This window comes from Oncorhynchus kisutch, linkage group LG27 (assembly GCF_002021735.2).
Source record: "Oncorhynchus kisutch isolate 150728-3 linkage group LG27, Okis_V2, whole genome shotgun sequence".
Classification (NCBI taxonomy): domain Eukaryota; kingdom Metazoa; phylum Chordata; class Actinopteri; order Salmoniformes; family Salmonidae; genus Oncorhynchus; species Oncorhynchus kisutch.
Genome location: NC_034200.2, coordinates 31,464,101 through 31,491,441, shown reverse-complemented (window position 1 = coordinate 31,491,441; position 27,341 = coordinate 31,464,101). Strand labels below are relative to the sequence as shown.

The following is a 27,341-nucleotide window of genomic DNA, read 5'->3' as shown; positions in this document are numbered from 1 at the left end:
GATGCTTTAACTCTGTGAAGCATCTATTTGGTCTGCAATCTGAGGTGCAGTTAAATGCCGATTTCTAAAAAAATATTTATTTATTTAGTTATTTATATTTACATTATTTGTTAATATTTATATATATATTTTTTGAGGCTGGTAACTCTAATTAACTTATCCTCTGCAGCAGACTGGTTCCGTATTGACTGACCTTCATGTCTTAAAGCAGTGGTTCCCAAACTTTTCATAGTCCCGTACCCCTTCAAACATTCAACCACCAGCTGCGTACCCCCTCTAGCACCAGGGTCAGCGCGCACTCAATGTTTTTTACCATCATTGTAAGCCTGCCTCAAACACTATACAATACATTTTATTAAACATAAGAATGAGTGTGAGTTATAGTCGCAACCCGGCTTGTGGGAAGTGACAAAGAGCTCTTATAGGACCAGGGCACTACTAATAATAATAATAATCAATCATTTTGATATTTATCTAACCATCTTACATATAAAACCTTATTTGTTAATTGAAAATTGTGAATAACTCGCCACAAGTTCGTGAGAAGGCTGTGCTTGAAAGTATGCACATAACTCTGCAATGTTGGGTTGTATTGGAGAGAGTTTCAGTCTTAAATCATTTTCCACATACAGTCGGTGCCTCTATTTAGTTTTAATGCTAGTGAGGGTCGAGAATCCACTCTCGCATAGGTACGTGGTTGCAATGGCCATCAGTGTCTTGACAGTGTGATTTGCCAAGGCAGGATACTCTGAGTGCAGCCCAATCCAGAAATGTGGCAGTGGCTTCTGATTTAAATGACATTTTCACAGAACCGCATGTTGCAATTTCAATGAGGCTCTCTTGTTCAGATATCTGTAAGTGGACTGGAGGCAGGGCATGAAAGGGATAACGAATCCAGTTGTTTGTGTCATCCGAAAGTACCTGCTTAATTGTGCACCCAACTTCAGTGCTTCGCTATATCACATTTGACATTGTCCGTAGGCGTGAGTTCATTTGCACACAAAATCATGGAAAGACCTGTGTGTTATCCTTGTTAATGCAGACAGAGAGGAGCTCCAACTTCTTATTAATAGCTTCAATTTTGTTCTGCACATTGAATATAGTTGCAGAGAGTCACGGTAATCCTAGATTCAGATCATTCAGGCGAGGAAAAAACAAATCACCCAGATAGGCCAGTCCTGTGAGAAACTCATCAGTCAAGTGGTCAGACAAGTGGAAATGATGGTCAGTAAAGAACTTTAAGCTTGTCTCTTAATGTAAAAAAAAATGTGTCAATACTTTGCCCCTTGATAACCAGCGCACTTCTGTATGTTGTAAAAGCGTTACATGGTCGCTACCCATCATATCATTGCATAGTGCAGAAAATACACAAGAGTTCAGGGGCATTGCTTTAACAAAGTTAACCATTTTCACTGTTCCCGGATTTAAGTCTCCTGGCCTTCACATGGCCATTTATGATTCACCAAAGGATGGGTTTATGTTCATCTCTATGTTGTCCACTGGCTGTGTCCCCTACAAAAAGTTGAGTGTCCGTGGTTTCCTTTCAGCATGTCTGTGAATTATGTAAGCCAGCTGTGCGACCGAGTCAAAAGAGCAGGGAACAAGAGTCACCTCATGGGAGAACAGTAATACTGATGAAACACCTCGCAAGCCCTCCTCATCCATCTTAAGCTTTTCATCAGTGTTTTGGCTTGAGGGAGTTATGGTAGAGCTGACTTAAGACAGGAACTTCGGAAGATGACAACACTGTTTTTAAATGTTTTTGCACAATGATTTATTCATTTACCCTCATGATTAAAATTCATTAATTACCTCAATTTGAAGTGAAATAATAGGTGTCAGGGCATTGGCTAGTGCCTTTGCACTGCTTGTGTTTCTCCCAGCACCATTTCAGTGTTGCGGCCCCTTTTCCTAGCTATAATTTTCCCCCCAGCCCAAGATAATTAGTCACCTATTGGTTTGAATGGAAAGTTTGGGTGTTGGAAGCCCAGGAAATGTAGGGAAACCCAGGTTAATAATTAACCCTAGACCTGTGGAAAACTGTACATCACCAGCCAGAGAAAAGTACTCGATGTGGTTGCACATTTCCTCGTACTGCACAGTATACAGGAAGTCAAACCCAGGGCATCCAAACAAGGCCCATTCTAACCAGGGCCCGTTCTAACCAGGGCCCGTTCTAACCAGGGCCTGTCCTAACCAGGGCCCTATGTCTGGACTGTGATTTTCTATGGCTAAATGAATGGCAGTGAGGTCAGTCCCTCCCACACAATACCCCATTCAGTGCCCAGTGTCGGTAACCTCTTTATGTAGCACTAGGTACGGGTGCCTCTCCGGTTTCCTCCTCGGGAGCGTTCCTCCGGTCAGATGAGCCTCGGATTCTCGCCTCTTGTGAAACACGAGATTAGAATTTTGGGCTCATAATTTCCACTCTGTCTGCATGTCGTGCATTTGGTTTGAAATGAAAAATACACACAGCCAACAGTGGATAGAAATACAGGTTCTGGTGACACACTGAAAGCTCACAGAATCCTTTTTTAGACCCAACTGGATGTAGGATGTTGTGCCCTTATTGCACATTCCCACAAAATCCAATTTAACTGAGAAATCTAGTTCGCTCTGTAGAAGCATCAAAGACAGTTTATCTACTAAGCATTAGTATTTGTCTCCCAGTATAATACATAGTAAAGCAGTGTGATGGTCTACATTTCCTAAGGGAAATCGTTTCAGCCATAATCTCCTTTATTTTCAGACCTGAGCTAAACTGAAGTCTATGCAACACTGTTTGTTTTGTCAGCACTTTTAAAATGAACATACAGTGGGGCAAAAAAGTATTTAGTCAGCCACCAATTGTGCAAGTTCTCCCACTTAAAAAGATGAGAGGCCTGTAATTTTCATCAAAGGTACACTTCAACTATGACAGACAAAATGAGAGAAAAAAATCCAGAAAATCACATTGTAGGATTTTTAATGAATTTATTTGCAAATTATGGTGGAAAATAAGTATTTGGTCACCTAAAAACAAGCAAGATTTCTGGCTCTTACAGACCTGTAACTTCTTCTTTAATAAGAGGCTCCTCTGTCCTCCACTTGTTACCTGTATTAATGGCACCTGTTTGAACTTGTTATCAGTATAAAAGACACCTGTCCACAACCTCAAACAGTCACACTCCAAACTCCACTATGGCCAAGACCAAAGAGCTGTCAAAGGACACCAGAAACAAAATTGTAGACCTGCACCATGCTGGGAAGACTGAATCTGCAATAGGTAAGCAGCTTGGTTTGAAGAAATCAACTGTGGGAGCAGTTAATAGGAAATGGAAGACATACAAGACCACTGATAAACTCCCTCGATCTGGGGCTCCACGCAAGATCTCACCCCGTGGGGTCAAAGTGATCACAAGAACGGTGAGCAAAAATCCCAAAACCACACGGAGGGACCTAGTGAATGACCTGCAGAGAGCTGGGACCAAAGTAACAAAGCCTACCATCAGTAACACACTACGCCGCCAGGGACTCAAATGCTGCAGTGCCAGACGTGTCCCCCTGCTTAAGACAGCACATGTCCAAGCCCGTCTGAAGTTTGCTAGAGAGCATTTGGATGATCCAGAAGAAGATTGGGAGAATGTTGTATGGTCAGATGAAACCAAAATAGAACTTTCTGGTAAAAACTCAACTCGTCGTGTTTGGAGGACAAAGAATGCTGAGTTGCATCCAAAGAACACCATACCTACTATGAAGCATGGGGGTGGAAACATCATGCTTTGGGGCTGTTTTTCTGCAAAGGGACCAGGACGACTGATCTGTGTAAAGGAAAGAATGAATGGGGCCATGTATCGTGAGATTTTGAGTGAAAACCTCCTTCCATCAGCAAGGGCATTGAAGATGAAATGTGGCTGGGTCTTTCAGCATGACAATGATCCCAAACACACCGCCCAGGCAACGAAGGAGTGGCTTCGTAAGAAGCATTTCAAGGTCCTGGAGTGGCCTAGCCAGTCTCCAGATCTCAACCCCATAGAAAATCTTTGAAGGGAGTTGAAAGTCCGTGTTGCCCAGCAACAGCCCCAAAACATCACTGCTCTAGAGGAGATCTGCATGGAGGAATGGGCCAAAATACCAGCAACCGTGTGTGGAAACTTTGTGAAGACTTACAGAAAACGTTTGATCTCTGTCATTGCCAACAAAGGGTATATAACAAAGTATTGAGAAACACTTATTTTCCACCATAATTTGCAAATAAATTCATTAAAAATCCTACAATGTGATTTTCTGGATTTTTTTTTCTCATTCTGTCTGTCATAGTTGAAGTGTACCTATGATGAAAATTACAGGCCTCTCATATTTTTAAGTGGGAGAACTTGCACAATAGGTGGCTGACTAAATAGTTTTTTGCCCAACTGTAGATAATGAGTTTATGAAGGGTGTCTTTGATTGCATCATGCACATACACTACCATTCAAAACTTTGGGGTCACTTAGAAATGACCTTGTTTTCCATGAAAAAATACATGAAATTAGTTGCAAAATGAATAGGAAATATAGTCAAGATGTTGACGAGGTTTTAAATAATGATTTTTAATTGAAATAATAATTGTGTCCTTCAAACTTTGCTTTCGTCAAAGAATCCTCCATTTGCAGCAATTACAGCCTTGAAAACCTTTGGCGTTCTAGTTTTCAATTTGTTGAGGTAATCTGAAGAGATTTCACCCCATGCTTCCTGAAGCACCTCCCACAAGTTGGATTGGCTTGTTGGGCACTTCTTACGTACCATACGGTCAAGCTGCTCCCACAACAGCTCAATAGGGTTAAGATCCGGTGACTGTGCTGGTCACTCCATTATAGACAGAATACCAGCTGACTGCTTCTTCCCTAAATAGTTCTTGCATCGTTTGGAACTGTGCTTTGGGTCATTGTCCTGTTGTAAGAGGAAATTGGCTCCAATTAAGCGCCGTCCACAGGCTATGGCATGGCGTTACAAAATGGAGTGATAGACTTCCTTCTTCAAGACCCCTTTTACCCTGTACACATCTCCCAATTTGCCACCACCAAAGCACCCTCAGACCATCACATTGCCTCCACCATGACAGATGGCGTCAAGCAATCCTCCAGCATCTATACATTTTTTCTGCATCTCACAAATGTTCTTCTTTGTGATCCGAACTCCTCAAACTTAGATTTGTCTGTCCATAACACTTTTTTCCAATCTTCCTCTGTCCAGTGTCTGTTCTTTTGCCCATCTTAATCTTTTATTTTTATTTGCAACTCTGCCTAGAAGGCCAGCATCCTGGAGTCGCCTCTTCACTGTTGACGTTGAGACTGGTGTTTTGTGGGTACTATTTAATGAAGCTGCCAGTTGAAGACTTGTGAGGTGACTGTTTCTCAAACTAGACACATTGTACTTGTCCTCTTGCTCAGTTGTGCACCGGGGCCTCCCACTCCTCTTTCTATTCTGGTTAGAGACAGTTTGTGCTGTTCTGTGAAGGGAGTAGTACACAGCGTTGTACGAGATCTTCAGTTCTTTGCAATTTCTCCTATGGAATAGCCTTCATTTCTCAGAACAAGATTAGACTGACGTGTTTCAGAGGAAAGGTCTTTGTTTCTGGCCATTTTGAGCCTGTAATCGAACCCACAAATGCTGATGCTCCAGATATTCAACTAGTCTAAAGAAGGCCAGTTTTATTGCTTCTTTAATTAGCACAACTGTTTTCAGCTGTGCTAACATAAATGCAAAAGGGTTTTCTAATGATCAATTAGCTAATCCAGTTTATCATTTTAAAAGGCTAACACAACGTGCCATTGGAACACAGGAGTGATGGTTGCTGATAATGGGCCTCTGTACGCCTATGTAGATATTCCATAAAAACATTTTTTTTACAACATTAACAATGTCTACACTGTATTTCTGATCAATTTGATGTTATTATAATGGACAATTTTTTTCTTTTAAAACAAGCACATTTCTAAGTGACCCCGAACTTTTGAATAGTAGTGTATTTACAGAGCTCTGGCTTGTTGATGTATCAAGGACTCAAGGGCCATGTAATATGTTGGAACACATACTGATCTCGCTCTCTCTCTCTTTCTATCCTCTTTCTCTCTCTCACTATGCTCTCTCTTTTCCTCCCCCAGTCCTCTTCCTCCTCCCAGGAGCTCTTGCACCAGCTGCCCTTCCAGCCCACGGCAGATGAGCTTCATTTCCTGTTTAAACACTTCCGGAGCACAGAGAGTGTAGCGGACGAGGAGGGGCAGCCCTCACCCCCCGTGAGGCTCCGCTCCCGCAGTCTCAGGTAGGCACACCCACCAATCAGATCACCAACACCCTTAAAGGGATAGTTCACCCCCAAATAAAACATTTATAGGATGTTTTCACACCTCGAAGGTAATCACATATCAAGAAGTCCTATTTTGGAATGAGGTCAACACATTTTTCCTAATGTTCGGAGAAGATGTATTTTCATTGGGAAAATGTACTTTGCTGAAATTGCTTTGACTACTTTTATTTATGAAGTACAGTAACTTCTTACTTATTGGCTTTATCTCAATCACAGTACTTCCTTTGATTCTTATCTGTGCATAGAGGTGAAGGCTTTTCTACTGACTTTGCATAAGCTATTGAATACCAAGATTGTTGACTTCATCCAGTCATCCAGGCTCTGTTTGCATAATAGTGTTTATGTTCTTACATCATGGTGTCTCCTAGACAATTAGTCACCCCTCATTAAAACACAGACGTGTCTCTGACCCATCTGGTTCTCGTGGTGGTTAGAAAGAGGCAGTTGTACAGGCGTTACGAGTGTCTGTGAGAGTTCTGCTGCGCTTTGATGTGGTCAGGTTTCCTGTGACGTGTACTGCGTGGGCCACAGACCGGCCTGTGCTTGATAGATATATAGGGCAGATTTTAGTCAACAGGCCACCAAAGTTTCGTGGCCATTATATGTAGCATTTTAACTAGACAGTGCTATGAGATCAACCAGTCTCTCACAAACACGATAATATGACAACAAATGTACATACAAAGGAGCCCGCTGTGGCATTTGTAAACATACAGTTGAAGTCGGAAGTTTACATACACCTTAGCCAAATAGATTTAAACTCAGCTTTTCACAATTCCTGACATTTAATCCTATAAAAAAATCCCTGTCTTCGGTCAGTTAGTATCACCACATTATTTTAAGAATGTGAAATGTCAGAATAATAGTAGAGAGAATTGATTTATTTCAGCTTTTATTTCTTTCAACACAGTGGGTCAGAAGTTTACATACACTCAATTAGTATTTGGTAGCATTGCCTTTAAGTTGTTTACCTTGGGTTAAACGTTTCGGGTAGCCTTCCACAAGCTTCCCACAATAAGTTGGGTGAATTTTGGCCCGTTTCTCCTGACAGAGCTGGTGTAACTGAATCAGGTTTGTAGGCCTCCCTGCTCGCACACACTTTTTCAGTTCTGCCCACAAATGTTCTATAGGATTGAGGTCAGGGCTTTGCGATGGCCACTCCAATACCTTGACTTTGTTGTCCTTAAGCCATTTTGAGACATTATTTAACAAAATGAAGATAATTTTTAATGCCGTTCAGATTCATTTCAAACAAGGCAAAGGGTTATATTACGCAGTTGTTCTTTGGCGAAATAACTGTCTGGACAACTGTTGATATTTTTTAAAGCTGCAGTATATAACTTATTGGGCAACCTGACCAAATTCACATAGAAATGTGAGTTATAGATCTGTCATTCTCATTGAAAGCAAGTATAAGAAGCGGTAGATCTGTTCTATGTGTGCTATTTCCATGCTTCCTGTTAAGTTTAGTTTTTGTGTCTTTCACTTTCGGTTTTGTACACCAGCTTCAAACTGCTGAAAATACAATATTTAGGGTTATGGATAATATATTTCACAGTGGTTTAGATGGTACAATGATTATCTAAATAATTACTTCTTGTTTTGTCACATGAACTATTAGAATGTTAGCAACCAGGAAATGGCGGAGGGATTTCTGCATTTTGCACCTTTTTAAAGGTTAATGGGATGATGAAGAGACTGCCCTGATTTATTAAGGGGGAGCCCTACACTCCTGGGCACCCATGTAATCAAACCCAAGTGAAGACAACAAGTGTGGTCATGACTACATAACTGTTGAACTAAACCATAAGTGGCATTTGATGTTGTTTTGTGCTTACCGGTACTTTAGAATTTCTACTCTGTTTGAAAGTTCTAATAGTCATAACGCTAAGATTATTCATACTCAAATGAAGAACTGGACTGTGATTGTCTTGTCTTCCTCCAGCCCTGGTCGGACATGTGGCACCTTTGACAATGAGATTGTAATGATGAATCACGTTTACAAAGAGCGCTTTCCGAAGGTAGGTGTTATTTCCTGACTCGCCACACTGCTTTTCCTAGCACATCAATAGATTCATCATGTACACGTCTCTTCTAAATACGTTCATCTTGTTTACTTTTATATTTCACTTTGATCTGCTTCTCCACATTTTCTTACGTTACAGCCTTATTCTGAAATGGATTCAATAGTTTTTTTCCCCACATCAATCTACACACACTACCCCATAATGACATCACAATACCCCATAATGACATCACAATACCCCATAATGACAAAGCAAAAACAAGTTTTTAGAAATGTTTTGAAATATAAAAAATGTAATAAAAGGAAATAAACCATTTACATCAGTATTCAGACCCTTTACTCAGTACTTTGTTGAAGCACCTTTGGCAGCGATTACAGCCTCGAGTCTTTTGGTGTATGAGGCTACAAGCTTGGCAGGTCTCACCAGAGATGTTTGATCGGGTTCAAGTCCAGGCTCTGGCTGCGCCACTCAAGGACATTCGGGGACTTGTCCCGTAACCACTCCTGTGTTGTCTTGGCTGTGTGCTTAGGGTCATTGTCCTGCCGGAAGGTGAACCTTTGCCCCAGTCTGAGGTCCTGAGCACTCTGGAGCATGTTTTCATCAAGGCTCTCTCTGTACTTTGCTCCGTTAATCTTTTACGTTTATCCTGACTAGTCTCCCAGTACCTGCCGCTGATTAACATCCCCACAGCATGATGCTGCCACCACCAAGAAAGCTAAGGTAATGGAGCTAAACAACTATCGCCCCGTAGCACTCACCGTCATCATGAAGTGCTTTGAGAGACTAGTCGAGGATCATATCACCTCCACCCTACCTGACACCCTAGGCCCACTCCAATTTGCTTACCGTCCCAATAGGTCCACAGACGACGCAATCGCAATCACACTGCACACTGTCCTAACCCATCTGGACAAAAGGAATACCTATGTAAGAATGCTGTTCATCGATTTACAGCTCAGCATTTAACATCATAGTACCCTCCAAACTTGTCATTAAGCTCGAGACCCTGGGTCTCGACTTCTCCCTGTGCAACTGGGTCCTGGATTTTCTGACCGGCTGCCCCCAGGTGGTGAGCGTAGGAAACAACATCTCCACCCGCTGATCCTCAACACAGACGCACAAGGGTGCGTCCTCAGCCCTCTCCTGTACTCCCTTTTCACCCATGACTGCGTGGCCATGCACGCCTCCAACTCAATCATCAAGTTTTCAGACAAGACTGCAGTGGTAGGCTTGATTACCAACAACGACGAGACAGCCTTACAGGGAGGAGGTGAGGGCCCTCGGAGTGTGGTGTCAGGAAAATAACCTCACACTCAACGTCAACAAAACAAAGGAGATGATCGCGGACTTCAGGAAACAGCAGAGGGAGCACCCCCCTATCCACATCGACGGGACAGTAGTGGAGATGGTTGAAAGTTCCTCGGCGTACACATCATGGACAAACTGAAATGGTCCACCCATACAGACAGCGTACATTATGAGGTATTGTGTGTAGGTTGATGAGGAAAAAAATCTAATTTTACCCAAGACTGTAACACAATGTGGAAAAAGGGAAGGGTTCTGAATACTTTCTGAATGCACTGTATTTGTGAAATGCACTTTAGATCAAGTTTATCATAAAATGTAATAATGTGATTTTCCAGGCAACAGCCCAGATGGAAGGGCGTCTGCTGGACATCCTTGCCGACTGCTCCCCAAGCAGCAACCTGCCTCTGGCCGACGGCGTGCTGGGCTTCATCCAGCACCAGCTAGTAGAGCTGGCCAGAGACTGCCTAGACAAGTCCCAGATGGGCCTGGTCACCTCACGCTACTTCATAGAGCTACAGGAGAACCTGGAGAAGCTACTGCATGAGGTAGGCTGAATTTTTTTGGGACTAAGCTAAAGTATAATGCAGTATACAGTTGAAGTCGGAAGTTTACATACACTTAGGTTGGAGTCATTAATACTAGTTTTTCAACCACTCCACAAATTTCTTGTTAACAAACTATAGTTTTGGCAAGGCGGTTGGGACATTTTTCCAGCAATTGTTTACAGACAGATTAAAGACAGAAAAAAATTGTAGACCACAAGTCTGATTCATCCTTGGGAGCAATGTCCAAACACCTGAAGGTACCACGTTCGTCTGTACAAACAATAGTACGTAAGTATAAACACCATGGGATCACGCAGCCGTCATCACTCAGGAAGGAGACGCGTTCTATCTCCTAGAGATGAACGTATTTTGGTGTGAAAAGTGTAAATCAATCCCAGAACAACAGCAAAGGACTTTGTGAAGATGCTGGAGGAAACGGGTACAAAAGTATCTATATCTACAGTAAAACGAATCCAATATCGACATAACCTGAAAGGCCACTCAGCAAGGAAGAAGCTCCAAAACCGCCATAAAAGAGCCAGACTACGGTTTGCAACTGCACATGGGGACAAAGATCGTACTTTTTGGAGAAATGTCCTCTGGTCTGATGAAACAAAAATAGGACTGTTTGGCCATAATGACCATCTTTATGTTTGGAGGAAAAAGGGGGAGGCTTGCAAGCTGAAGAACACCATCCCAACCGTGAAGCACGGGGGTGGCAGCATCATGTTGTGGGGGTGCTTTGCTGCAGGAGGGCTGGTGCACTTCACAAAATAGATGGCATCATGAGGTAAGAAAAGTATGTGGATATATTGAAGCAACATCTCAAGACATCAGTCAGGAAGTTAAAGCTTGGTCGCAAATGGGTCTTCCAAATGGACAATGACCCCAAGCATACTTCCAAAGTTTTGGCAAAATGGCTTAAGGACAACAAAGTCAAGGTATTGGAGTGGCCATCACAAAGCCCTGACCTCAATCCTATAGAAAATGTGTGGGCGAGCAAGTAGGCCTACAAACCTGACTCAGTTACACCAGCTCTGTCAGGAGGAATGGGCCAAAATTCCCCCAACTTATTTTGGGAAGCTTGTGGAAGGCAATCCTACCAAATACTTATTGAGTATGTAAACTTCTGACCCACTGGGAATGTGATGAATGAAATTAAAGCTGAAATAAATAATTCTCTTTACTATTATTCTGACATTTCACATTCTCCAAATAAAGTGGTGATCCTAACTGACCTAAGACGGATTTTCTTTACTCAGATTGAATGTCAGGAATTGTGAAAAACTGAGTTTAAATGTATTTGGCTAAGGTGTATGTAAACTTCCGTCTTACTGTATACAGTATGCACAAGGTAGCCTCATCGATTTACTCGAGTGTGCTCCGATGGAACTTTTAGGCACTGTCAAATTGCTGTGGTCTGAGGAGCTCTGCCATTTCTATTGGCTTTCTACTGAATGAGTCAGCTAAAAGTCTCATTCAGTGTGTTTGAATGGTCAATGAAAATTGCCTCCAATGTCCCCAGAGTTGTATTTTTGTGTCGTACTCTGACAGGTTCTCACAGTGCTAGGATTCTAATCTAGACTATTAGTCAGCGCCGGTGCAATTGCCATTTTACATTAGATGGATCTCTCCAGTCTGCGTAACTAGGGCTTATTTCGTCACTTTCCAATGCTTGACTATTGCTTTACATACAATGGCTTGCCTTTATGTTCTGCTTTGTTAGAGCTTTTTGGCAGAGTTTTTCCCTGTAGTTAATGTAAACTATGAAAGTATGGTCATTCGTTTTTTCAAATATAGGATGCACTGAGTTTTTAAGAACATTGTGTAATGGCCGTTGGTGGAAGAAGGTGAGGACCAAGGCGCAGCGTGGTACATGTTCATCTTTATTTAGAAATTGAACAGTGAATGAAAAACAACAAGAGAATGAACGAAACTGAAACAGTTCTGTCTGGTACAGAATACAAAAACAGAAAACAACTACTCACAAACACAGGTGGAAACAGGCTACCTAAGTATGGTTCTCAATCAGAGACAACGATTGACAGCTGCCTCTGATTGGGAACCATACCAGACCAAACACATAGAAATACAACACACAGAACAAAACAGAATGAGAAAAACAGAATGCCCCAAAGTCCCCCAAAGGTGCGGACTCCGGCCACAAAACCTGAACCTATAGGGGAGGGTCTGGGTGGGCATTTCACCGAGGTGGCGGCTCTGGTGCGGGACGTAGACCCTACTCCACCTTAGTCTTGGCCCACTTAGGTGGCGCCTCTGGAGTGGCGACCCTCGCCTCCGACCCCGAACTGGGGACCCTTACAGCGGGCCCTGAATAGGCGGGAGACTCTGGCGGCGCCGGACAGGCGGGAGACTTGGTTCTGGGAGCAGGCACAGGACTCACCAGGCTGGGGAGACCTACAGGCGGCCTCTTCCTTGGTCGAGGCACCGGAATCACTGGGCCGTGGAGGCGCACTGGAGGTCTCGAGCACCGAGCCTGCACAACCTGTCCTGGCTGGATACCCCCTGTAGCCCAGCAAGTGCGGAGAGTTGGAACAGGCCGCACTGGGCTGTGCTGGCGAACGGGGACACTGTGCGTAGGGCTGGTGCCGTATAACCTGGGCCGAGGACACGCACTGGAGACCAGATGCGCTGGGCCGGCTTCATCCCTCCTGGGTCAATGCCCACTCTAGCCCGGCCGATTCGAGGAGCTGCGATGTAGCACACCGGGCTATGCGTGCGCACTGGGGACACCGCATAACACGGTGCCTGCCCGGTCACTCTCTCGCCACGGTAAGCACGGGGAGTTGGCTCAGGTCTCCTCCCTGACTCCGCCAATCTCCCCGTGTGCCAATTCCTCGTAGTGTCGCCGCTCCGCTCTAGCTGCCTCCAGCTCCTCTTTCGGACTGCGATACTCTCCCAGCTGTGCCCAGGGTCCCTTGCCGTCCAATATTTCCTCCCATGTCCAGGAGTCCATTACATGCTGCTTGGTCCTTTTGGTGGTGGGTAGTTCTGTAATGGCCGTTGGTGGAAGAAGGTAAGGACCAAGGTGCAGCGTAGTACGTGTTCATCTTTATTTATGAATTGAACACTGAATGAAAAAACAACAAAAGAGAATGAACAAAACAGTCCTGTCTGGTACAGAATGCAAAAACTGAAAACAATTACCCACAAACACAGGTGGAAACAGGCTACCTAAGTATGGTTTTCAATCAGAGACAACGATTGACAGCTGTCTCTGATTGGGAACCATACCAGGCCAAACACATAGAAATACAACACACAGAACAAAACAGAATGCCCACCCCAAATTCACCCCCTGATCAAACCAAAATAGAGACATTAAAAAGGAACTAAGGTCAGGACGTGACACATTGAGTCATCTTATAATGGGCCAGTTTTTGTCCCAAGGCCTGAAGATGTGCTCTTTCCTAAAAAAAGCACCACAGCATGGACAGAATTACAGTGTTATGCAACCTTGTCATTGAATGTACACTTTGTTGTGCCCTCACATTAGGCTGTGTTGCAGGATCCTCAGTACTCCCTGATCCCCTATCACGATCACTTAGTCAAAGCATCGAGTTAGTAGAACATCGTAAATTGGACTTTTCAAAAAGTTCATTCTCACGCCTGGATACTCAGGCTTAAAAATGCTGCAGTATAATTGTAAGTGAAATTGAGTAAGTTACGCTTGCACGATTGCAGCAGTAGAAGGCACTATTATAGACAAACCAAGTACTAACAGATTACCAATGAGAAGTCGTTCAAAGAACTCTCTTTGACCCTAATCTTTGTATAAGTGAGAACAGTCACTCATTATTTTCTTACGGAATAGCCAAAGTATCACAAGGTAATGTTTCGAAGCCAATGTTTCATACCAGTCACTGCCCTGTCATGAGTAACTATGGCACATTTCAGGCATATAACCTGTCTCTATCTGTATTGTTTTGTCTTGGTCATCAGGCGTACGAGAGGTCCGAGAGCAAGGAGGTGACCGTCATCATTAAGCTGGTGAAGAAGATCCTCATCATCATCTCCAGGCCAGCCAGGTTACTGGAATGTCTGGTAAGATTCACAGTCTCTTTCAGGAATTTGTGCTCCTAAAGCAATTGCCAACCAACACAACTAATATGATACAGTACGGCCATGATGCTTTTTGCCCAGTCTCTATGATGTTAATTATTTTTCATAGGTTAAGTACATTGTAGTGTTAAGTTCTCCACCACTGAATGTACTTGATAGCTTGTTACAGGGTTATAACACTGTAATAACCCTGGTTTATATATACTTATCTATTTAATGTAAATGATGATAATAATAACCTATTCCTCTTGGCTTTTCACCCCAATAGGAGTTTGACCCGGAGGAGTTCCTTCATCGTCTGGAGGCAGCCGAGGGCCACGCCAAGGTGGGCCAGGTCATCAAGACAGACATCCCGCGCTACATCATCAGCCAGCTGGGCCTCACCAGAGACCCTCTGGAAGGTACAGTACCACAGGGCTTCCTCATCCTATTAGAATCCCACAGTGGTTAAAAGTTGGATGGGCCTCACAGATTTATCGAATCTATACATCGGCTAAAGCATGAGCAGTGGGAGCCATTGGAAGGTATCTGTAGGGTTTCCTGAGATGTTTCCGTCTTACCCTCGCAACCCAGTGGACCAGTTTGTCCCAAAAACATTCTCCATTCAGGCTTCAAAGGCGTCGATTTCCCCCATAACTAGATTTAAAGGCAAGAGGGGGGGAAACGGGCAACATACTTTCTTAATGAAACACTTTACCACTTAGGAATGCTAGACCCATAGGGCACAACAACAGGAAGTAGCATTAACCACTAGCATGATGGTGGAAAATGGTGTTTCATTAAGAAAGTATGCATATCCCCCCCCCCCCCTCTTCTCGCCATTACATTTGGTTAAGGGGGAAATCGACGCATGTGAAGCCTGAATGGAGAATGTTTAGGCACAAACCGGTCAATACCAGATCAATATCGCCATCTGCCGGCCTTTGGGCTATTTCTATTGCTCTTCCTGGTACATACCAGGGTTGTCTTCCCCTTAAGTTTCCAGGCTCAGTTCAGAAACCTACCACTCTCTCTTAATTTGAAGCACTATAGGTTTAGTTGGAAACCTGGCCAAGCGGCTACTTGTTGAAAAGATGCTGCTACTTAGTGATTCTCCCATATTGTCTCCAGCTACAATATGCAGTAGATCAACTTGGGATCACACTGAGTTAGAGGGGTGACAGTGCAAGGGTCATGTTCATCAAGGCACTCAACATTTACTATAGAAAATGAAAACGAGTGTCTCTTATTATCCAGGCAGTTTGTTTGTGTTTCCTTCTCTTTGGCGCCTGACCATGGTCTCTTTCCCGCTGTTGTACGTACTGTAGACATGGTCCATCTGGAGCAGACCAGCCCTGGGCACGGAGCGGCCTGCAGAGACACCGACGACACTGAGGTAAGGCAACCAGAAACACTTACAAGTTCAGCCATGATGGTTAGATCATAGTGATGGAAAGCGTTGTATTAGCATAGTGTAGCAAGTACTCTATAACTAGCATGTTCCAGAATTGAGTTGGCTTGGCTTTGGATGAGATGAAAAGTCATGAAAGCTCTTTTAAACGTAAACAACTGCGACAATTACACAGCTTGTTTAGCCGTTTCGGCCTGGCAAATTTGTTTGTGTTCGGGTCAAATAGCTTTGTTCATTCATTTTGTGTCTCAGAACCGGGCAGCCTGCACTCCTTCTCGCAGGAAACCACTAGAGAGCGACTTTGAGACCATCAAGCTCATCAGCAACGGGGCCTATGGGTGAGGAAGAGCTCTTATTTTAGAGCGGTCTCTGTCTTTGAGGAAATGTGAGTGTGCTGAACTCGGAAGTGAAACTGAAAGTGAATGTCTTGAATGTGTGGTGCCATACAGTTGGCTAAAATGGCAGTTTAACATTTCTTCAACAAATGTCACGCCAATGTTTATGACACACTGCCCAAATGCCTGTCCAAATATTGTTAGTGCTGTGAGGACAAATTGCGCCATATTATGTACACCGGTCAAATCGTCTCAGATCTCCACAGTGCCTAGGGGGTAGGGACTAGAGTTTGTTTCTGGAGAGAGATTGTGTTTTACTAGTCTTCTCTTTAATTTGCACTGATCTGGAAACAAAATATGGCAAAAGCAATATGATAGATGCTTACTGATCATGCTCTCTCACATCAGTGATGAAGAGTTAACTTAATACTGTTATTAAGAAGCAACCTGTCTCTGTCTGTCTGTCTCTCGCTCGCTCTGTCTGTCTGTCTGTCTGTCTCTCGCTCGCTCTGTCTGTCTGTCTGTCTGTCTCTTGCTCTGTCTGTCTCTCGCTCTGTCTGTCTCTCGCTCTGTCTGTCTCTCGCTCTGTCTGTCTCTCGCTCTGTCTGTCTCTCGCTCTGTCTGTCTCTCGCTCTGTCTGTCTGTCTCTCGCTCTGTCTGTCTGTCGCTCGCTCGCTCTGTCTGTCTGTCGCTCGCTCTGTCTGTCGCTCGCTCTGTCTGTCTCTCGCACCACACTCTGGCTCTCGATCGCTCGCTGGCTCTCTGGCTCTCGCTCGCTGGCTCTCTGGCTCTCGCTCGCTGGCTCTCGCGCTCTCGCTCGCTGGCTCTCTGGCTCTCGCTCGCTGGCTCTCTGGCTCTCGCTCGCTGGCTCTCTGGCTCTCGCTCGCTGGCTCTCTGGCTCTCGCTCGCTGGCTCTCTGGCTCTCGCTCGCTGGCTCGCTGGCTGTCTGGCTCTGACTCGCTGGCTCGCTGGCTGTCTGGATCTCGCTCGCTGGCTCTCTGTCTGGTTCTCGCTCGCTGGCTCTCTGTCTGGCTCTCTGTCTGGCTCTCGCTCGCTGGCTCTCTGTCTGGCTCTCGCTCGCTGGCTCTCTGTCTGGCTCTCGCTCGCTGGCTCTCTGTCTGGCTCTCGCTCGCTGGCTCTCTGTCTGGCTCTCGCTCGCTGGCTCTCTGTCTGTCTCTCGCTCGCTGGCTCTCTGTCTGGCTCTCGCTCGCTGGCTCTCTGTCTGGCTCTCGCTCGCTGGCTCTCTGTCTGGCTCTCGCTCGCTGGCTCTCTGTCTGGCTCTCGCTCGCTGGCTCTCTGTCTGGCTCTCGCTCGCTGGCTCTCTGTCTGGCTCTCGCTCGCTGGCTCTCTGTCTGGCTCTCGCTCGCTGGCTCTCTGTCTGGCTCTCGCTCGCTGGCTCTCTGTCTGGCTCTCGCTCGCTGGCTCTCTGTCTGGCTCTCGCTCGCTGGCTCTCTGTCTGGCTCTCGCTCTGGCTCTCTGTCTGGCTCTCTGTCTGGCTCTCTGTCTGGCTCTCGCTCGCTGGCTCTCTGTCTGGCTCTCGCTCGCTGGCTCTCGCTCGCTGGCTCTCTGTCTGGCTCTCGCTCGCTGGCTCTCTGTCTGGCTCTCGTTCGCTGGCTCTCTGTCTGGCTCTCGCTCGCTGGCTCTCTGTCTGGCTCTCGCTCGCTGGCTCTCTGTCTGGCTCTCGCTCGCTGGCTCTCTGTCTGGCTCTCGCTCGCTGGCTCTCTGTCTGGCTCTCGCTCGCTGGCTCTCTGTCTGGCTCTCGCTCGCTGGCTCTCTGTCTGGCTCTCGCTCGCTGGCTCTCTGTCTGGCTCTCGCTCGCTGGCTCTCTGTCTGGCTCTCGCTCGCTGGCTCTCTGTCTGGCTCTCGCTCGCTGGCTCTCTGTCTGGCTCTCGCTCGCTGGCTCTCTGTCTGGCTCTCGCTCGCTGGCTCTCTGTCTGGCTCTCGCTCGCTGGCTCTCTGTCTGGCTCTCGCTCGCTGGCTCTCTGTCTGGCTCTCGCTCTGGCTCTCTGTCTGGCTCTCTGTCTGGCTCTCTGTCTGGCTCTCGCTCGCTGGCTCTCTGTCTGGCTCTCGCTCGCTGGCTCTCGCTCGCTGGCTCTCTGTCTGGCTCTCGCTCGCTGGCTCTCTGTCTGGCTCTCGTTCGCTGGCTCTCTGTCTGGCTCTCGCTCGCTGGCTCTCTGTCTGGCTCTCGCTCGCTGGCTCTCTGTCTGGCTCTCGCTCGCTGGCTCTCTGTCTGGCTCTCGCTCGCTCTCTGTCTGGCTCTCGCTCGCTGGCTCTCTGTCTGCCTTTCGCTCGCTGGCTCTCTGTCTGGCTCTCGCTCGCTCTCTGTCTGGCTCTCGCTCGCTCGCTCTCTGTCTGGCTCTCGCTCGCTCGCTCTCTGTCTGGCTCTCGCTCGCTCTCTGGCTCTCGCTCGCCGCTGGCTCTCTCGCGCTCGCCGCTGGCTCTGGCTCGCTCTCTGGCTCTCTCTCTCCTTTCCCATGGTCCCAGTGCTGTGTTCCTGGTGAGGCACAGGGAGACCCGGCAGCGTTTTGCCATGAAGAAGATCAACCGGCAGAATCTGATGCTGAGGAACCAGATCCAGCAGGTGTTTGTGGAGCGGGACATCCTGACCTTTGCTGAGAACCCCTTTGTGGTCTCCATGTTCTGCTCCTTCGAAACGAGACGCCACCTCTGCATGGTCATGGAGTATGTAGAAGGTAGGTTCTTACTTAAGATATACAGTTCGAAAAGTATTCTGACCCCTTCCCCTTTTCCACATTTTGTTACGTTACAGCCTTATTCTAAAATGTATAAAATATTTTTTTACCCTCATCAATCTACACACAGTACCCCATAATGACAAAGCGAAAACAGCTTTTTAGAAGTGTTTTCAAATGTATTTAAAAATGAAATACCTTATTTACATAAATATTCAGACCCTTTGCTATGAGGCTCAAAATTGAGCTCAGGTGCATCAAGTCGCAGTAGCACATAAATCAAAGTAGGCTCTCATGCGTGTTGCTGTCAGCCTTTTCCAGTCTATTGGCTATCTTCCTCAGGTGGGGACTGTGCCAACCTGTTGAAGAACATTGGCCCGCTGCCAGTGGACATGACCCGGATGTACTTTGCGGAGACGGTCTTGGCACTGGAGTACCTCCACAACTACGGCATCGTACACAGAGACCTCAAACCTGACAAGTCAGTGTGAAACCTAACCACCGCACAGAAGGCTGGTGGCACCTTAATTGTGGAGGAGGGGCTTGTGGTAATGTCTGGAGTGCAATAGGTGGAATGGTATCAAATACATCAAACACGGTTTCTATGTGTTTGACACCATTCCATTCACTCCGTTCCAGCCATTATTATGAGCCGTTCTCCCCTCAGCAGCCTTCAAATCAAATCAAAATGTGTCACGTGTGCCAAATACAACAGGTATACAGTAGACCTTACAGTGAAATGCTTACTTACAGGCTTACACCAATAGTGCGGAGAGAAAAAAGTATGTGTGTAGCCTACCGCTATAGAGTTGATTCTCTTTCAGTACTAAGCCTATATATTATTTCAAAGTGGCCATTTGAAGAGGAGCGGCTGGTTATAGGTGTATATACAGCGTATTCCATACATTCTGGACGTTCTTTGCACAAAGGCTTTTTCGCCATTGTTCACTGTCCAGCTTTCTGTTTGTTCGACGGTCAATTATTTCGAATGTATTTTTCTTCCGGCATAGTTTACTGATCACGTCCATGGGCCACATCAAGCTGACTGACTTTGGTCTGTCCAAGATCGGCCTGATGAACATGACCACCAACCTGTATGAGGGACACATTGAGAAGGACACAAGGGAGTTTATAGACAAACAGGTGAGCTCTCGATCTCTCTCTGTTCTATCTCCCTGTCCTCTCTCTCATCTCTCTCTCTGTCCTTTCTCCATTTCTCTCTCTGTCCTCTCTCTCTTTTCTCTCTCTCTCTCTCCATCTCTCTCCCTCTCTCCATCTCTCTCTGTTCTCTTTCTCTCCATCTCTCTCTCTGTTCTCTTTCTCTCCATCTCTCTCTGTTCTCTTTCTCTCCATCTCTCTCTCTGTTCTCTTTCTCTCCATCTCTCTCTCTGTTCTCTTTCTCTCCATCTCTCTCTCTGTTCTCTTTCTCTCCATCTCTCTCTCTGTTCTCTTTCTCTCCATCTCTCTCTCTGTGCTCTTTCTCTCCATCTCTCTCTCTGTGTTCTTTCTCTCCATCTCTCTCTCTGTGTTCTTTCTCTCCATCTCTCTCTCTGTGTTCTTTCTCTCCATCTCTCTCTCTTTGTGTTCTCTTTCTCTCCATCTCTCTCTGTCCTCGTTCTCTCCATATTTTTTTTTCACTCATTGTTGTTTCTTATTCTCTCTCCTTGATCAGATTTGTTCCATCTCTCTCTCGCTTATACCTTCTCATTCTGTTTGCCTACCTGCCCTATACTAATTTTATCCTCCAATATCCATTCTTAAATCCTCCCTTCTTCTGGTTCTCTGTCCCAGGTGTGTGGTACTCCAGAGTACATCGCCCCAGAGGTGATCCTGAGGCAGGGCTATGGGAAGCCGGTGGACTGGTGGGCTATGGGAATCATCCTCTATGAGTTCCTGGTGGGCTGCGTGCCTTTCTTCGGGGACACGCCCGAACAGCTCTTCGGACAAGTGGTCAATGGTGAGAGTCAACTCATTAATGGGTTATGTTAGCCTGGTTAAATTAGACTAAATGCTATGTTTATTATTCTTTTAATCATTCACTTTGGTTTATCCAGGCTTGGGTAACGTGGCTCTGACTGGTCAAATCGATCCAGTAAATATGCACTACAGAGTTAGAAAAGCTAGAGGGTGCACCTCTTGTATTTAGCCATTGATTTCCACTTTTGCGTGGTGCTCGCTGTCTTTTTGACCCAAGCACCCCCTCTACCTTGTCTGACTCTGTGATAGGCACACAGTCTCTTTCAATCATCTAGTCACCAATGTCAAGAAGAACGTCTAGTCACCAATGTCAAGAAAAATGTCTAGTCACCAATGTCAAGAAGAACGTCTCGTCACCAATGTCAAGAAGAACGTCTCGTCACCAATGTCACAATTCACAACTACCAATCTGTTTGAATTATTGCCAAATGTTTCATGTTGTATTGTGTGTAATTGAGATGAAATTGTATTCCAAAACGTGTTTATTTCACAGATGACATTATCTGGCCTGAGGGGGAGGACACCCTGCCTGCTGATGCCCAGGACCTGATCACCAGGCTGCTGAGACAAAGCCCCCTAGACCGCCTCGGGACTGGTGAGTGTCTTCTTTATTGCCTTTATAAAAATACATGTATTTATTTTGGGTATGATGTCAGTACAGTATTATGTTAGGACACTTTAGAAGTATCTGATTGAACAAGTCACTTCTTGGATACTTTTTTGAGACTTTTGAATAAGTTATCACAAGATAGTTCTATTTAGGGACATGACCAATATCATTGCCACAGATCAATAAATACAAACAGTACAATTTTACATTTTTAACTAGGCAAGTCAGTTAAGAGCAAATTCTTATTTACAATGACGGCCTACCCCGGCCAAACCCGGACGACGCTGGGCCAATTGTGCGCCACCCTATGGGACTCCCAATCACGGCCGGATGTGATTCAGCCTGGATTCAAACCAGGGTCTGTATTGTCTCCTCTAACACTGAGATGTAGTGCCTTAGACAGCTGCGCCACTCGGGAGCCCCTTCAGATTACTGAAACGGTTCAATGTCATAATAGTTGTTTTAATCACCAGGTTGGTTTGATGAGATCAACCAAATATGCACAACCTAAAGCAATGTGTGTTTGACTACACTGAGTGTACAAAACATTATGAACACCTGCTCTATTCATAACATAGTCTGACCAGGTGAATCCAGGTGAAGGCTATGATCCCTTACTGATGTCACTTGTTAAATCCACTTCAGTGAAGTGCCTTTAAACAGGGTATAGTAGTAGGTGCCAGGTGCACCGGTTTGAGTGTGTCAAGAACTGCAGCGTTGCTGGGTTTTTCACGCTCAACGGTTTCCCATGTGTATTAAGAATGGTCCACCACCCAAAGGACATCCAGCCAACTTGACACAACTGTGGGAGGCATTAGAGTCAACATGGGCCACCAGCATCCCTGTGGAACGCTTTTGACACCTTGTAGAGTCCATACCCCAATAAATTGAGGCTGTTCTGAGGGCAAAAGGGGAGGGGGTGCAACTCAATATTAGGAAGGTGTTCCTAATGTTTAGTATATTCAGTTGATCATATTGATGAATAGTTTGATCAATTCAATGATACAATCATGCATCCCCATGTTACTCCCAGGGGGAACACCAGAGGTCAAGATGCACATGTTCTTTGTGGGTCTGGACTGGAACGGACTGCTACGACAGAAAGCTGAGTTTATCCCTCAACTGGAGACTGAGGACGACACCAGTTACTTTGACAGTAGGTGGCGAGCTTTACCACTCTCATTGGGAGTATTTTAAATGTGGTTGTGTACTGAAGTTATAAGTTGGTCCTAACCTCAGATCTAGGGTCAGAATTCCTTACCCGCCAGCCCAATCTTAATCATATGGGGTGTTAAAATATCTGACCCAGGGTCAGGGGTTAGGGCCAATTGAACCTAATCTGTGTCAAGTATTTAGGGTATATTACTGTTACCTTTTCATAGTTTAAACTAATGGAATATTATGGTATTTTCATAACATTATAAAATATGTAAATTAAGATTTTAAACAATAAAATATGATGATTTTAAAATAGAAAATCTAAACTGTAAAACTGTACCCTAAATATAATCCATCAATTTAGTGAATATTGTTTGTGTTTAATATTTCAGCATTAAATATGCTTTATATTTTTACATGCTTTTATTTATTTTACCATGTCAATATGTCTTTGTTGTAAATATTTTGGCGCCAAACTGGTGGCAGACGTGAAAAAAGTAAATTGTTGGAAGAGTTGCGGAGTTAATTGAGAATGTCATTTTTTATTTTAGCCCATTTTCTCTTGAACCATACGGTGTATCATCTTGAAACGCATGGACGATATGGACACAGATTAAGATTTTTATTTTATATGAATACATTTTTAAAGTATAAATGACCAAAGTTACCATGGTTTGCCATAGAGTACCTGTTAATTACCAAAGTTACAAAAGATTCTGGTAACTTTTGTAAATTGCTGGTAGTTTTGCAACCCTACTTGTACTAATGTGTGTCTCTGTTCCTCTTCAGCCCGGTCTGAGCGGTACAGCCACCTGGATTCGGAAGACGATGATGATGATGATGAGACCTGTGATGAAGATACGTCCCTGGAGCTCAAGCAGTTCTCCTCCGTGGCACATCGCTTTAGCAAGGTGGGAAATGACGCAACATGTATTCATATCGTTCAGACGTATTCTCTTCAGTTTATTAGGTACACCCATCTAGTACTGGGTCGTCCCTGTTGCCTCCAGAACAGCCAGAGTTTTTCGGGGCATGGTGTTCAACCGTTGCTCAATTGGTATCAACGGACTGAACATGTGCCAGGATAACATTCCCCACACCAGTACACCATCACCACCAGCCTGTACTGTTGACACCAGGCAGGATGGACTCATGCTGCTTACGCAAAATCCTGACTCTGCCATAAGCATGACGCAACAGGAACTGGCAATTTTTTTCCACTCCTTAATTGTCCAGTGTTGGTGATCGTGTGCCTACTGGAGCCGCTTCTTCTTGTTTATAGCTGATAGGAGGTTAGCTCTCCAGGAACAGGGTTGGAGTGTGAACCTACAGGATGGTATGTCTCCAGTAACAGGGTTGGAGTGTGAACCTACAGGATGGTACGTCTCCAGTAACAGGGTTGGAGTGTGAACCTACAGGATGGTAGCTCTCCAGTAACAGGGTTGGAGTGTGAACCTACAGGATGGTACGTCTCCAGTAACAGGGTTGGAGTGTGAACCTACAGGATGGTAGCTCTCAAGGAACAGGGTTGGAGAGCCCTGCTCTACACTATACATTGGTTGTTTTGTCAAATAAAGTTAAATTAGACTAACTATAATAATTTTAGCAACCAGGAAATGCAGGAGGGATTTCTGCATATTGCACCCTTAAAAAGCATGCTTGTCATTTCACAGAGCTTTTTTATGACCTTTTCTCTGACCCCTGACTTCTTTGTGGCCCCCAGGTGTACAGCAGCACGGAGCACCTGTCCACGTCAATGCCATCCAATCAGAGCCTGTCGTCGTCAGACCGCAGCCACAGTGAGGAGAAGGAGGAGAGGTGGGAGGGGAAAGGTGTCCTCTCCCCAGGAGAGGGACACAAACATGTGGCCAGTGGGGACCGGAGGACGGAGGGCCACAGAGGAAGGTGAGCGACAGAAAAAGGGCCTCAGAATACACTATGTTTGGTGTGTAGTTATGAGACAGTTTAGCTCTAGCTAAAACATCGACAGAATTCTGCTACATTTGCCTTTTATACACCTAGAAAAAAGGGTTCCAAAAGGTTTATTTGGCTGTCCCCATAGGATAATATGTTTTTGGTTCCAGGTAGAACCCTTTTGGGTTCCATATAGAACCTTCTGTGGAAAGGATTCTAAATGGAACCCAAAAGGGTTCTACCTGGAACCCAAAAGGGTTATCCTATGGGGACAGCCGAAGAACCCTTTTAGGTTCTAGATAAGCACCTTTTTTTCTAACAGTGTGTGGTTATAAGGGAGAAATCACACTGAAGTCCATCTATTGAATACATATACACATTTCAGTTAAATATGAGTTAGTGGGTAGAAAGTGTCGTTCTTGAATCCCTTGTAACATAACCAGATCACAACTACCCTTTCTCTAAGTGTGCCCTGTCCTGTCCTTGTTAACTTCATTCTGTTCTCCTCCTGTCCTCTAGCCTGCGTCCCAGGGCCGCCTCCAGTTCGTCCCAGTCAGAGAGGAGTGCCAGTCCACTGGTGATGAACAGCACCCAGAGCCTGGACACCATGCCACGCTTCGCCATCGCAGCTGAGGAAGAGGGTGAGTTTAGATTGCACTGGTTCACACACACAATTGTGTTTAGGCCTATACACACAGACACACTGTCATTTTGTGTATATATACACACAGGCTATTTGTACTGGGCTTATTTTACTAAAAGAGAAGAATGCCCACACTCTAGCGTGCACTGTTAGGCATTCACTTACACCCCCCACCCCTTTCTCTCTTTCTATCTCCCTCCTCTCTCAGACGGGGTAGTGTCCAACTTGCGGCGTATCCGTCTCCGTAGTAACAGCACAGGCACGCGGCCCTCCTACAGGCGTGGGGCGTCCCGCCGCATCGGGCACCAGCTGGACACCCCCGAGAAGCCCAAACCCCCAGCGGCCTGCAAGGTCCCCAAGTCAGCTTCCATCTCAGGCCTGTCCCTCATCATCACCCCAGGTAAATTAAACCACCAGAGCTAGCTAGCTTGTACCAGTATACTCAGACGTTAAGAGAGGTCAAGTCTCAAACAGTACCGTATTCCTGGTAACATACATTTCTGTGAATTGCTTTTGGCCAGAGCTGTGGCTAAAAGTTGCCGTTTATATGGGCCAAGCATTTGAGATGCAGCCACTTACTCTATTCAGAGGTTAGCATAATGCTAACAACAACAACACCACTCTATTGTGTATGTAGCCTACAATGCCCGGTAACCTATATGATTGATATGCTTGTACTGACTTTGTTAAATTCGTTAATTAAATGTTCTCTCTCCATACACCCAGACACCACGGATGGTCTCTCCAGCAGCCCCAAGTCATCGCTGTCCCTATCCTCCAACCCCTCGTCCCGGGACTCGTCCCCCAGCCGGGGAGACCTGTCCCTCAGCATCACCAGCCTGCGCCCCCCCGTGGTCATCCACAGCTCTGGGAAGAGGTTTGGCTTCGCCCTGCGTGCCATCCGCGTCTACATGGGGGACTTGGACGTCTACACCGTGCACCACATGGTCTGGGTAAGTGTTCTTGCCACAGAATTAAATAGATCACTAGACAACATAACTCCAGGATGGCCATCTTGATCAGGGACATTTTTATGGAACAGGCCACTCAAGTATGTATCTCTCTGTTTCCTAGTACTGCTGCAGTATTGGGACTTAGTTTTACTGTCTGGTTGAACGATCTGTGTGGTTTGTGTTTAGTTATTTCATTATGTGTAGTATTTGTTTATAACAACACTTGTTCTTTCAAATACCAAATATCTGGCTGGTTTTAATCCACTGGTATTATTATTAGCTCGCGTCCCAGTCTGTTACGTTTCTTCTTTAGCTAATATATGATTTAGTCTTGTTTTACATTTTGTTTCTGATAGCATCGATACATGCCGAAGCAGTCAGGGCTACATTCTGGTTGGTTATTCTTCATGTGTTCCTGTAGTGTGTGGAGGAGGGCACTCCGGCCCACGAGGCGGGCCTGAGGGCTGGTGACCTCATCACCCACGTGAACGGGGAGTCGGTTCAGGGGCTGGTGCACACTGAGGTGGTGGAGCTGCTTCTCAAGGTGAGACCCACTGGAGGAGGGCCATCACGCTTTCCTGATACTCCTTCCTCTCTTTGTTTGGTCTCTGTCTCTCTCTGTCTCTCTCTCTCTGTCTCTCTGTCTCTCTCTCTCTGTCTCTCTCTCTCTGTCTCTCTCTCTCTGTCTCTCTCTCTCTCTCTCTCTCTCTCTGTCTCTCTCCTCTTCTGTCGTGCTCTCTTCTCTCTGTATGCTCTCTCTCTTCTGTCTCTCTCTGTCCGTCGTGCTCTCTCTCTGTCTCTTTCTCTCTGTTCTCTCTCGCTGTCTCTCTCTCTCTGTCTTCTCTCTGTCTCTCTCTCTGTCTTCTCTCTCTCCTGTCTCTCTCTCTCTCGTCTCTCTCTTCTCTTGTCTCTCTCGTCTGTCTCTCTCTGATGTCTCCGTATGTCTCTCTTCTCTATGTCTCTGGTCGTCTCTCTCTCCTGTCTCTCGTCTTTGTCCTCTGTTCCTGCTCTCTGCCTCCTCTCATCTCTCTGTCTCTCGTTCCTGCTCTCTGTCTCTCTCTCTCGTCTCGTCTCTGTGTCTCTCTCTCTCTCGTCTCTCTGTCTCTGTCTGTCTTGTCTCTCTCTCTCTCTGGTCTCGTGTTCTGCTGCTCTGCCCTCTCTTTTGTCTCTCTCTTCTCTTCATGTCTCTGCTCTCTGTCTCTCTGCTCTTTCTCTCGCTCTCTCTGTTGTTCTTCTGCCTCTCTCTCTCTCTGTCTCTGCTCGTCTCCAGTCTCTCTCTCTCTATGTCTCTATGTCTCTCTCTCTATGTCTCTGTCTCTCTCTCTCTGTCTCTCTCTTTGTCTCTGTCTCTCTCTCTGTCTCTCTCTCTCTGTCTCT

General features: G+C 45.6%; 1 protein-coding gene across 2 annotated transcripts in view; it reads left to right on the top strand.

Annotated features, from left to right (window-relative positions):
• LOC109871820 (microtubule-associated serine/threonine-protein kinase 3) overlaps window positions 1–27,341 on the top strand; it is a 66,427-nt gene that overhangs the window by 30,424 nt on the left and 8,662 nt on the right. For both annotated transcript variants that reach the window (XM_031806622.1, XM_031806621.1), the window contains 19 exons: window positions 6,126–6,283; window positions 8,274–8,349; window positions 9,999–10,208; window positions 14,172–14,273; window positions 14,560–14,692; window positions 15,599–15,666; window positions 15,934–16,019; window positions 18,501–18,709; window positions 19,052–19,190; window positions 19,720–19,852; window positions 20,501–20,666; window positions 21,180–21,281; window positions 22,330–22,452; window positions 23,244–23,365; window positions 24,178–24,359; window positions 24,888–25,009; window positions 25,220–25,411; window positions 25,738–25,964; window positions 26,386–26,508. In XM_031806622.1, coding sequence (XP_031662482.1) covers window positions 6,126–6,283; window positions 8,274–8,349; window positions 9,999–10,208; window positions 14,172–14,273; window positions 14,560–14,692; window positions 15,599–15,666; window positions 15,934–16,019; window positions 18,501–18,709; window positions 19,052–19,190; window positions 19,720–19,852; window positions 20,501–20,666; window positions 21,180–21,281; window positions 22,330–22,452; window positions 23,244–23,365; window positions 24,178–24,359; window positions 24,888–25,009; window positions 25,220–25,411; window positions 25,738–25,964; window positions 26,386–26,508 — 2,673 coding nt within the window. The remainder of the gene's footprint in view (window positions 1–6,125; window positions 6,284–8,273; window positions 8,350–9,998; window positions 10,209–14,171; window positions 14,274–14,559; window positions 14,693–15,598; window positions 15,667–15,933; window positions 16,020–18,500; window positions 18,710–19,051; window positions 19,191–19,719; window positions 19,853–20,500; window positions 20,667–21,179; window positions 21,282–22,329; window positions 22,453–23,243; window positions 23,366–24,177; window positions 24,360–24,887; window positions 25,010–25,219; window positions 25,412–25,737; window positions 25,965–26,385; window positions 26,509–27,341) is intronic.